General features: G+C 46.6%; 1 protein-coding gene across 1 annotated transcript; it reads right to left on the reverse strand.

Moving 5' to 3' along the window:
- Positions 1 to 1,930: 1,930 nt before the first annotated feature.
- LOC113233939 lies at positions 1,931 to 9,263 on the reverse strand. The gene is made up of 2 exons (XM_026469174.1): positions 8,859 to 9,263; positions 1,931 to 2,080 (listed from the first exon to the last, which is right to left on the reverse strand). The coding sequence occupies exons 1-2, from the start codon at positions 9,261 to 9,263 to the stop codon at positions 1,931 to 1,933; spliced, it is 555 nt and encodes a 184-aa protein (XP_026324959.1).
- Positions 9,264 to 12,207: the final 2,944 nt, after the last annotated feature.

Below are 12,207 nucleotides of genomic sequence, written 5' to 3' on the forward strand. Positions count from 1 at the left end.
GTGGCACATCAGTCTCCGCCATATAGACAGAGGCGAGCACCACTTCAGGCAGACCCGTGGCCGCGTCTGCTAAAAGCTTTACGGCACACAGGTCTCTGGAACAGAATTCAGTTAGTGGCTGTACATGTAAGTTATTGGAGTAATATATGCAAGTTCTAGGTTTATCTGAGATGGTAGTCGATAGTAGCTTACCTCTCAGATGTGAGAGTCCATTTATTTGGCCACGAGCACTAATCCACGGTTCCTGGATTAGTGCCATGGCTGTGTTGTTGGCCTCCAACCATTTCCGGAGCTGAACCGTTGCGGCCTGGCTGTGGTGGAGGTTGCTCTGGACGATGTGAAGTTTACTGAGCGAGGGGGAAACCGCCATCAGATGATAGCAGCTCCTCGTCCACGTCCTCGCTCAGTCGGATGTCTCCCATCCCCAACACGCACTCGTCGTCACTGCTGGTCGCCACCGGTTTGAGAGCGGCGTCCGCAGAGACGGGGGTCGAGGAGGGCCCTTCACCTTCTCCGGGAATATTGGAAGAGGTGGAAGGCTCCGGGGAGACGTCCATCCGCGTCGTTGTTGTGCCCGTCTTCTCGGGTGGCACATCGGTGTACAGGCCCCTCTTTGATTTGAACCTGAGGTAGGCCGTGCCCAACTGGAAGGTTAGGCGCCGGCCATGCCCCAGGACAGCGGGGACGAGCTCTTCTGGGAGGCTCACCACTACGAAGGAGTTGCCACTATGCTGCTGCAGCCTGTAAACAACCCAGCGGTGTGCCTCTGCCCACGGTTTTTGCCACTTGAGGATGCGGCCGATTCGACGCGCATCCTCCCAGTGACCAGGGATGAGTAGTCCACAGACCACCCTCCGGGGAGCCTCCACCCCATTTTTCAATGAGAGGGGCTCCCCGGATGGCAGCCTGATGGTGCTAATAGCATCCTCTAGCCACTGGAATGGTCGAGGACCTCTGCCTGCTCTCTACCGGTTTGCTGTTAGAAGGGGGGTGGCCCTTCCAGTGGGGTGCGCGACCGACCCATTTGACCGTGCTGATGCAGTCCCCGGGCCACTCGCGCCACCCACTGGGGACCTCGCCTCTCCCTCCTTCGGCAGGGGGTTGTGTGAAGTGCGTCGCTCGCGTTCTCTACGACGGCCTTTCTTGTTTTTGCGGGCAGGGCGTCCCTTGCTCCCACTGGGGGCCGGAGGTGGGCGCTCGCCGTGGCCACTAGTCCTTTCCTTGCGGATGGGTGCCGTGGCCTTGGATTTGGGCTGACGACTCACCAAGGTCCCCTGCTTCAAGGGCCGCGTTTGATGGGTTTTGAGCGGGGGCCGCAGAACTTGGGGTTTGGGCCACAACCACTGGTGTGGTGCTAGCACCAGCATCGGTGCTCGGCTGACCTTTGGGTTTCCCCTTTGGCCTACCACTCACCTGAGGGCGCTGTGTGTTTGTATTTGCTTGTGGGGCACTTTTGGGTTTCCCCTCCAGTACCGCCGGTTTTGGGTTTTGGGTGTTGGTATTTAAAAGATGATCGTTCAAATCCATGTTATATGTTCCTAGAATTCATTCTGACTTCCCACCCATAACGGAGCCCGCACCTTTGGGGATGTCCCATTCGGGACACCAGGATTGTCAGGAGAGTATAGGTGCAGGAGTTGGGAGCTCACTGCGCGACATCGGGGGCTCGAAATGTGCGGCTGGCTGACCTGATCAAAGTCAGCCAGGTGTTTTGCACATACTCACCCCGTCAGCATGGCCGAGTCCCCCCCCCACACCTCGCCTCCGCCTGCCCTGACGGGACACAATGCCGTAGTGTTGGCTAATCACTGGGCTACCGTTTAGCAGAAAATCAGGGCCAAAGGCCCCGCTCGGGCTCAATCCCCCAGGAATCCTTCATCCCTGCGTACGGCGCTCAACTGCGTAGGCATTAACGCAGGAGGGTGTAAATTTAGACTGCCCACCACGAGCCATGGTCCACCCCCAGAAACGCATGGCCGGGCCGTGTTGATCGCTTCGCGCCCTCACTGACAATTCTCAGACTGAAGTCGAGGATTGTCAGTGTTGGCCCCAGGGTGTACCGGCTACGTCCTTGGGCGTTCTGTGATAACATGTTACCACAGACTGCTCAAAGACTTCGCACACGTGGAGGTGGAACAACTAACACACGAATGTGTGTGTGTAAGAATCTATTAAAGAAATTAAAACGTCAGTACGAAAAAACACAAATAATGAATGCAGGTCACGATAAAAAGAGATTGTGGAAAGTCATCAAAAACATTACGAACATGACTACTCCAAATCATCGGCCCAGCAACTAATAGTAAACACAGAACATGCAATTCAAACTGTTAACTCAGCAAATTCATTATTCACTATTGTAGGAAAACTTATAGCTGAAAAGGCAAAAATCAACGTCCAACTTTCAGCAGTAACCATGACCTCGTTACACGCCTCACAATTGCACTCATTTGTCTTGATCACCACAAACGAAACTGAAATTAAAAACATTATTATGACTTTAAGAAATGACTCTGCGACAAGAAATGACAAAATTCCCTGCCCTTGCATTAAACAACATAAAAATTGTTTCCACCCCTTACCAACATTTTGAATCGCTGTTTATTAACAGAAACATTTCCTAAAGTACCGAAAATAGACCTACTAGAAAATAGACTACTTATAAAACCTATTCACAAAAGCCGCGATAAGAGCAATATTAACAATTACCGTCCAATTGCAATATTGCCATCTCTTTCTAAGCAATTTGAAAGAATAATCTACAAAAGACTGGTTAATTATTTAGAAACTTCTATCGACGTCACAATATGGGTTCAGAACAGGGCCATCGACGAACGACGCAGTTGATGAACTGACTGATTACATTGTAAGAAATTTGGACTCGAAGAATAAATGTTTCTATCTATCTTCATTGACCTCGCAAAAGCCTTTGACACTGTAAACATACCAATACTTTAAAATAAGTTAGAAGTACTTGGAATTAGAGGAATGTAGATCAAACTTTTACAGGACTATCTCTCTGACAGAAAACAGCGCGTAACGATTGATGAAATAACGAGTGACGAATTACTGATCGAATATGGTGTTCCTCAAGGAAGCATATTAGGATCAATCCTATTTCTGGTTGGCTTTAACTCAGTAAACAAGTGGCTCAGAGAAAATGCCCTTACACTGAATACTAGCAAAACTAAATATATGACTTTCTAAATATATTAAATTCTAATTTGCATTATTTCGCCATGAATGAAAAGAACCGTCATATTGTGGCTTAAGAATAAGACTTACAATGAAACAGATGACTTGCTGAAAGTTGTTTCATAATTACAATTTGTTATTTTATACAGGTAACCATTAATTTATAACCACTAATTATTTTATTGTTAAATATAGAAAATCTATTTTTAAGCTGTAATATAAAGAAATTTGCCCAAAAAGATGCCTAAAATACAGGTGTACATTTACTTAGATTAGGCATCGCAATTACACATTAGATGCTAATATTAAATGTATATAACTTTACTATGAAGAATATATAATTTAGATTTCCTTATCAATTCTAATTTGAATACTATTTTTTTACATTTACCTTTTCTTTTATTACCTTTACCTTTATTTACATTTGTTTTACTTATATTGTATTAGATTAAGTTATATTGAAATAAATTTATCTTATCTTATCTTACAGCGGCACTCGAATAACGAGAAAATTAATAAAGAAAGATTTGTAAATATTGACAAATATAATTGAAAACGAATTACTTCATTATTGTATACTGGTGATACTAGTTCAACTGACGATAATAGTGAATAAAAATTTAAATAATGAAGCCTTTTGTTTTACTTCAGAATTTTGCTATATAGTACAGGTTGTCCTTGTGAACTAATGCATTGTGCTAGTGTAACTACACTATAACAACAAGTACACGGTTGTCGTTGTGATCACTTAAATTCACGTCGCGATGACAAGTTTCCAATTTGACCTCTTATTTGGTGGCTATAGTGGGATAATTTGGAAATAAAAAGCGACACGTAACATGATAACATCGTAAATCAGTGTCGCGTTGATCAGCCGCATTACAGAACCGAAATGCCCAAGAGTGTCCTCTTATTTTCTCAAAATCCCCACTGCGGAAAGATACCATTTCCTGGTTTCGATGTTTTGAGTCGATCCCCGAAGTTAATTTCATAACTTTAGTGGGTTCTCTGCACAGGGAATTCCATAGTTTGTAACCAGGCGAGTGATGCAGCTATCTGGCACGTACATACTACATATTACCTACATTTATTACCTGTAGGAAGTACGACCGTACCGTCTGTAGTAACATTTGTTCTGTCAACAAAGAGCAAATATCTAAAAACAGTAGATTTTCGTTAATTATCAGTAGAACATTTGACGTTTGCTTAAAATAGTAGATCTACTGATAAATCGGTAGAATCTGGCAACACTGGGTCTGAGAAAGTTTACATCTAACACACTGCCTTTACACTAGCTGGGGACCATATCTCATGCTGCCAATAATTAAAGTGTACAATTTTCGTAATGGCTCAAATGCTTTCCGCGAAAAGCCAAAAAATCCAATAAAATAAAAAGAAAGAATAACATTATAACATTGTCATACAGTCAAGAGCACAAAGCTTGACACTTTGTAATTTGGACTGTTCTTATCTTAAGCGGCATAGAGTTGCATATAAGTCTTAAGTCAATTTTGACGTGCTCTTGACTGTACCTACCTTTTAGGGTGCCCCCTTTGAATGCTCTATACCCGTAGCATATACTCTTATAGGTGCATATTTGTCAAATTAACACTAGTTTCTTCTCTTACAGCCCGTTAGCAAAGCAAGTATTACCTTTAATAAATATGTGTCATTTAGTATTGTGAGTCAATAAAGTGATGCTACTTGGCTTGTAGAAGTATGTAGATTAGACACTGACGGCAGCAACAATAAAAGGTGTTCAGGTGTAGTATTGAAATTATTCTTTTTTGTAAGAGCTGCGCAGATTCTCACCTAGCGCGCCTTCACTGAAAAATAAAAATTTGTTTATTTTTATTTTTTTATTAAAAGTTTGGGCTTGGATACAAGTCCTTTGAGCCATGTCTTCGTTTAATTACCGAAATACTCATTAAATATTTTCCATTGTGGTTCTACGACATTATGTTTTCACTTTATCTAAATATTTTATTTCTCTTGTTTGGGCTTTCTAAATAGTCTTTTAAAATAATAAATATTTATGTTTTTACTTTCACTTAAATCACGTCATTGTCACTTTGAACATAAACTTTGGATTCGTAATTAGTGGAATTTTTAAAATAAAATCTTTTTAGTTTGGTTTAAAATAAGGACTATATAGTTCTGACTTTCTTCATCACCATTTCTTTCTTCGTATCTTCTTCATAATATACTTGAAATAAACTTTGTCCAAACTGTACTTGTAACTTCAAAAGCCCGCCATTTCCTTTATTTTTGTTTATTTAATAGCGAAAACATTAGTGTTGTCTCAATGGTAATACAAAAAAATCTCCGTAAAGCCGCGCTGGGATTTATTCTAATGTTTAGGGTTTTTATAGGAAACTGACAGCTAACGCTTAACCTTTTTTTTATTTAAAAAAGACCTGATCAACACGGTAGCAACCCAAACCATTAATTTTTTTATCAACTGCATTTATTTCGAATTAATTAATTACGAATTAACATTTAATATCCATTTTTAAAGTACAACCCTTTGTGCCATTTTTAGCATGATAGCGGTTAGGGCTATCATCCCGAACACACAATTCGCAGCGACTGATCACCGATTCCTTACAAATCTGTCGCATTTCTGGTATCGCGCGATTGACACAATTAAACTCAATGACATAACTTAAAAAATAAATTAAATTGACGCATATCACTCTGAATCTGAATGTTATAAACATCACATTTTTATTATTATAATTAAGATTTATTGTATTTCTTATTATTTTAATAATATAAGTACAATCTAAGAATAAGGTTCTAGTTTTTGTAACGGTAACCTAAATAGCCCAGTTAATGAAAACAATTTTTTTTTTTTAATCTTTTTTTTAAACAGTTTTTTCTTTTAAACCTTTTTTTTTGTTAAGGCCCCGCGGGGGCAGAGCCGGGGTTATGTGGGACTGGGCTGAACCCTGAAGGGGAGCAGCCCGACCGCACTAAACCCCCGGAGTGTAGGTGGGGGTGCGGGTACGCTGTTGCACTCGTCCGCGCCGCCACCAGCGGCTGGCCGCGCCCTGCGCAGCCCCTCCCCGAGAAGGTAGTCACATCGGTCCCCCGACTCCGAATGTGAGACTCGCCGAACACCAGACGAGCCTTCCATCCCGGGCCCCTTTATGCTGGGCAACGAACTCCCCCGAGTCCGCTACCCAGGGGCCATGGGGGGCCAGGACAGCATCCACTCAATTGAGAAGTTCAGTGGCTGCTCCCCCAGCCCCCGCGGCGGATCTGATGGCAGGCTCCGCCGCAACACCTAACGCGCTTCCGCGCGGACTCTCCGAAGAGAGTCCCTTGGAGCGCCCACCACGGGCCAACCGCCCACGTTTGGCCGCGGAGGATAGGACGAGCGGCAATGACACGTCTCTTTCCCCGCGGCCCCGCTGCATCATTGAAAGCGGTGCAGCCCCGCCAGCGTCGCGGAGGACAGGACGACCTTTTTTTTTGACGGGGGAAATCTTTATGGATACCCCTGAGCCCAGGGAGACTCAGGGGTTATGTGTACTCTCCCTCCAGACTGGAGGGCCTACCTCACTAAAACCCCGGGTTTCCCTCTCGCCGGTTGAGTCGACGCCGTGGGATCGGTGAACATTCACCACGACGCCGCCCGGCCGCCCTAGCTTGCGCCAGGGCTCCCGCGCCAACGGAGGGGCGAGTCGGTTGTCCTCCGACCCGCCCACAGACGAGTGAGGCCATGCAATGCAGGCTCCGGAGTCCCTGTCCAGAGCCCGCTGGCCTCACTAGAGGATCAGGCGAACAGCGAACTGCCTTCGCCATCTCCCCGTACGTCTGCGCCGAAGCGGGTGCGCGAGGACGCGACAGACGCGCACCCGCTTCGGCTTTCGGCTCTGCGGCCTCCTTTTGCGACATAACCTCTGCGCAAAAGGAGGCCACCGCCTCCCAGGACTCCTCGCTACCGAGCATGGCGGCAACCACGCTCGGCAGCGAGAGGTCCTGCCCTACAGTCCCTGTCAGAGTGCGGCGCTGCCCATCCCACCGGCTGCACACCTCTAGGGTGTGCTGCGCGGTGTCATCCGCAGCGCCGCACTCGTGGCACGACGGAGACGGTTCCCTCCTCGCCACCTTGTGCAGGTAGTGACAGAAACACCCGTGCCCAGTCAGCACCTGCACAAGGTGGTACGACAGTGGCCCGTGGGACCGGTTTACTTACTCTACGAAGACAGGGCGGATCGCCCTATGGTACGAGCGCCATAGGGAGGATCCGCCAAGCCCTCTTTCCACCGGTCCCGCATGCGCGCTCCCGCTCGACCTCTTGGGGAGCGGGTCGCTCGCCTCGGTCCCTCATTCCCCGCTGGCAGATGCGGACCTCCGCCAGGACCTCGGCTTCAAGGTCCCACGGTGGAGTACCGGCGAGGACGCATGCGGCAGCGCAGGCCACCGTCATGTACGCCCTGTACATTCGCAGGGCGACCACCCTCTGGGGCCTCCTCAGCAGCGACTTCGTCGCCGCTGATAAGGTCCCACTACAAATGGGGGCCCCATATAAGGCCATACTCCGGGTCACGGCGTATAGCCTCCTGCACGGGGCTCCCGGCCTCTCGAAGTTGGGCAGGAGCCTGCCCAACGCCGATGCGGCGCCCACTATTCGGGGAGCAAGATGCCGACCCCTGGGGTACTCCGCACCTTCCAGAAAGGAAGCCTACCCACTAAAACTCCAGGGTGTTGCAACCAGCCGCTTAGTGGGGGTTATGGTACCGGTTACCCATTACCCACGACCCCCAAAGAGCGGACGTTCGCGGCCTTTGTTTGGCGCACGAACCCTCTCAAGTGGCCCTTGCCACTGGTGCACCTGGGGGCGGCTTCCTGGAACACGTGGAAGTCGCCCTACCCTCTTGGGAGGAGGCAGGACGACCTAACTTAACCTAACCTTTTTTTTTTTTCTTTTTTTTTATTGTCGTGAGGAAAATGCGTTACGCATTCCCCGCCGCTGGGAGACGGCGGGGATATGTGGGACTCTCTCCTGGGGACTATGTCGATCCCCAAGAGCATACCCACTAAAAACCTCACGATGTTCCTGCGCGCACCTGGCGCCGGAGCCGCGGGGTCCCTTTCAGATGCTACCGCGACTCCGGTGGTGCTGGTCCGCCTTTGGGCGGACCCCTACACCATCGCCCCCTTAATCATGGGGGGCGACCTGCACGGAGATGCCCCGGAACATTTGGGGCATCTACCGGCGGCGGAGGCCTGTGCAATGCAGGGGCAGGGTCTCCCAACCCCGCACCCTGCTGGCCTCCGCTGATGGGACGCAGGCGGTCGGCGAAGAGCCGTCGCGTGCGTCCTCTCCGCCGACGCCGAATGGGGTCCGAGAGGGCGCTGTCTTCGCGGACCCGTTCGGCTGTCTCCTTCTGCGACATCACGTCCTCGCAGAAGGAGACCATCGCCTGCCATGACCTCTCGCTTCCCAGCATGGCTCTAACTATGCTGGGCAGTGAGAGGTCTCGTCCCACCACCTCTACGAGATCCCGGCGCTGCTAGCTCCAGGTCGGGCACACCTCCAAGGTGTGCCTCGCCGAGTCTGTAGCAGCGCCGCACTCGTGACACTCCGGGGTCACCTCCCTCCGTGCGATCTTGTGCAGGTAGTCACCGAAACAGCCGTGTCCGGTAAGTACCTGAACAAGACGGTAGGTGAGGGACCCGTGCCTCCTCTTTCTCCAATCGGCCAGTACAGGGAGCAGCGCCTGGACGGTGCGCTCCCCGTATCTGGCCGATCGGAGTGCCTCCTCCCACCCCGCCTGGACGGCGGTCTTGGCGGCACGCCGAACCCCCACTAGCTCCTCTAGTGTGGGGCGCTCTCCACGTGCCCTGGCTTCCGCACGGCACCTGTAGGTCTGCTCGAGGACGGACGCCTCGAGCTCCCAGGGTGCGGATCCAGCCAGGGCGCATGCCGCCGCTCCGGAAACCGTCCGGTACGCCCGAATCGCCCTCACCGCCATTAGCTTCTGCGGTCTGCGCAGAAGCAGCCGCAGTCTGGTGGTGAGGGCCTCCGCCCAGATGGGCGCCCCGTAGAGGGCCATGCTCCGTATGACGCCAGCATAAAGCCGACGACATAGGGAGCTGGGTCCCCCCACGTTTGGCATAAGGCGCCCAAGCGCCGCCGCGGCGGACACGAGTCGCGGCGACAGCCGGTGTAAGTGCTCTTTGAAGTTCCACCGGCTGTCCAGGGTGAGCCCAAGATACTTTATATGAGGGCTCACCCCGACCCTCCTTCCTCCCACCTCCACCCAGGAGCCGGGCGGAGGCCCTCGACGGAGGCAACTTAACCTAACCTAACTGAGCCTAATCGTGTCTTTGCGATAAACATTCAATATATCCTGAAAGAACAACTGTTTGGTTATAATTCGGTTTTCGATGTAATGAAAACTCTAACAAACGTTATTTCGGACAAAAAAAAGTTTGTTAACAAAAAATTGCAGTCTTACATTTTTGTCATGAGTTTTGCATTTTTGCAAGACCAAAACCAAGACCAAAACCACCTAATTCTAGCAAGATCAAGACCAAGACCGACCCTGCAAGACTTAGGCAAGAACAGACTGAGTCTGCGAGACTCTTGCAGTCATTTTTTTATTTTTTAAATGATTTAGCATCATTTCTATTATTCATTTCTTAAATATGGCGAGAATGCAAATCAACACACTGCATTGGAGTGTATAAACATTAACTATACAGGATGTAACAAATAGACAAAATAATATGTACTTCACCTAGGGACTATATTATATTATGTATATTAAACTACAAACATTATTGCGTTTACTACATTTTACGCCAATTTTTATCTTCGCCCTGAAAAATTACGTAGAAATCACATACGAGGTATTCACTCTAAGACAACGGTATGTAGGTACAAGTAGCTTTCCACACTATGTAATGATAGACGGCATCAAAATGAATAAAATAACGGTATTACTAGAGTACTTACTCTTTATTTTAATTATAATTAAAAAAATGTTTCTTGCATACAGAATGGAAAAAGTTGATGGTGAACAGGCAAAAAAGAAAACTAAAGATAAAAAGAAGAAGGGTGAAAAAGGGAAAGAAGGTACAACGGGACAATCTACTGATAACGGGTACTGTTTTTTTCTATATCATTCTGCATACCTATATCTCTCTTGCCTGTGGTTAGATCAGACGATTAATGGATCGATCTCGCTTGCACATTGCATCGGTTTTCATGATGTCGCCTCTCCGATCTCTGAGATCCTTGGTTCGATCTCCGTATACTGTGTCAGGTATGGGTGTTTGTGGTCTGTGATGTGTGATGTTGTCTAATATTTATGTTCAAGCAACAGAGCGTAAGAGACGTTAAATATGCGTGCCGCTTTCGTTTGGTTTCGAAACGCAAAGTATCTTTTTCGTTCATATTTTTATTAATAATAAATTTTAAACCTTCTTCTTTATAATGTCTAGTGACGGGACGAACAAGTCGTGCGCCTGATGGTAAGCTACACGCCTGTCCATAACAGTTTCGAGTGCCACTCAGAGCTTTAAAACGCAAAGATCAGAGGGGCACTGCCACTGCGCCCGTCACCCTGAAACATAAGTTGGCAAGTCCCATGTACCTAATGCAGCCTGTAATTTCACAAGCACCCTTACCCTTCAAAACCGGAACGCAGTAATGGTTACGTCATTACTACTCGGCGGCAGTACTTTCCTTAACGAACTCTTTCACAATGAGCTCTACTGCTCTAATTGAATTGTATAATTATTTGTGTCCTATTTTGACAATTTATCATTAAATTACGTTATATCTTAGTTTCTAGTTAAAATCACCTAGCTATGGTTCAACTAACAATGTGTAAAACAGGTCCAAAAAGGCTAAAGCTATAAAATTGTTCCTTTGTAAGTGTAGTGACAAGTTACAAGTTAAGTAACAGTTGTAACTAGTACGTAAAAAAGATATACATTAAGATAATACTTATTTACTATGCAAGGAGCGTAGCGAGGGTTTCAAGTCACGAGACGCAAAAAAACTTTGCTGCCTAGCGAAACACACAACTTTTCACCTCACTATAGCGAGGAAAATGGTAGATGAAAGAAAAACAGTTGAACATCACGGCTGTGAACAGGCAACCGGTACTATCTCAATTTTGACAACTTTACAGGTTGAAGAAAAACACTTGTTTGCGTCATTTACAAAGCATCTGCTTTATCAAATAAAAATACGTAGTTTTTAAAATTTTTATTACACATGCTATTAAAAACGATGGGATTTCTTGCGACGCTGCGGAGTATGAAATAGTATAAAATGGTATTAAAAAGTGAAATCTTTTGAAACTTGATACAGTACCGGTTGCCAGTTCACAGTCGCAGTTTTTATTTATTTTATTTTTTTTAATTTATTAATGCTTTGGCAAAGCCATCAGCCTAAACATGAAGTTTAAATATGTTTCTGTAAATATGGGCGCCACATAGAGGATAGGCAATTTGAGGCGGCGTGCTTGGATTGACTCGGGATCCTTAAAACGGGCCGGTACGGGTATTCTAGTTCGAGATTCGTATAATTTCGTGTTTTAATCTTCTATTAAGGCACAATAGCACTATCCTATTCCACTTTAAACTAGATTTCCCAAAATAATTGAAAGTCAAAATAAAAACGAAACTTTTCCCTCCAAAAGGTCCAGAGCGAATCCTCGCAGTTTTTATAATAAAAGAAAAAGTTATCTTCGAATGCGTTCTGAATTGAAAACTTGTCAATTTTCATTCTTGCTTGTACTTTTATTTTGTCTGATTAAGTGATTATTGAAGTCATTTTAGTTCTTCGACGAATTAAACGTATACGTAATGTACGACAAATCGTGTAGTTAAAGGATCTTTTTTTCTTATCGAAAGAGAAAATTAGGTGCATCACAGTCTAAATATGTCTGTGATCACAGCCCATCGTCAAGTTCGAATTTCAAAAACCTTTTCCACGCTAGCGTGCAAGAAACGCTTTTGCGCGCAGATTTCTACTGAGATGGA

Source organism: Hyposmocoma kahamanoa, unplaced genomic scaffold (genome assembly GCF_003589595.1).
Source record: "Hyposmocoma kahamanoa isolate Upper Pololo Valley unplaced genomic scaffold, ASM358959v1 80, whole genome shotgun sequence".
Lineage (NCBI taxonomy): Eukaryota > Metazoa > Arthropoda > Insecta > Lepidoptera > Cosmopterigidae > Hyposmocoma > Hyposmocoma kahamanoa.

Bases quoted from the DNA above. Each gene is read 5' to 3' on its own strand.
- LOC113233939 (XM_026469174.1), bottom strand. From the start codon at position 9,263: ATGGCCCTCTACGGGGCGCCCATCTGGGCGGAGGCCCTCACCACCAGA. The intron at 2,081-8,858 runs GTACTTACCGGA...ATGTTATCACAG, and splicing joins TCACCTACCGTCTTGTTCAG to AACGCCCAAGGACGTAGCCG.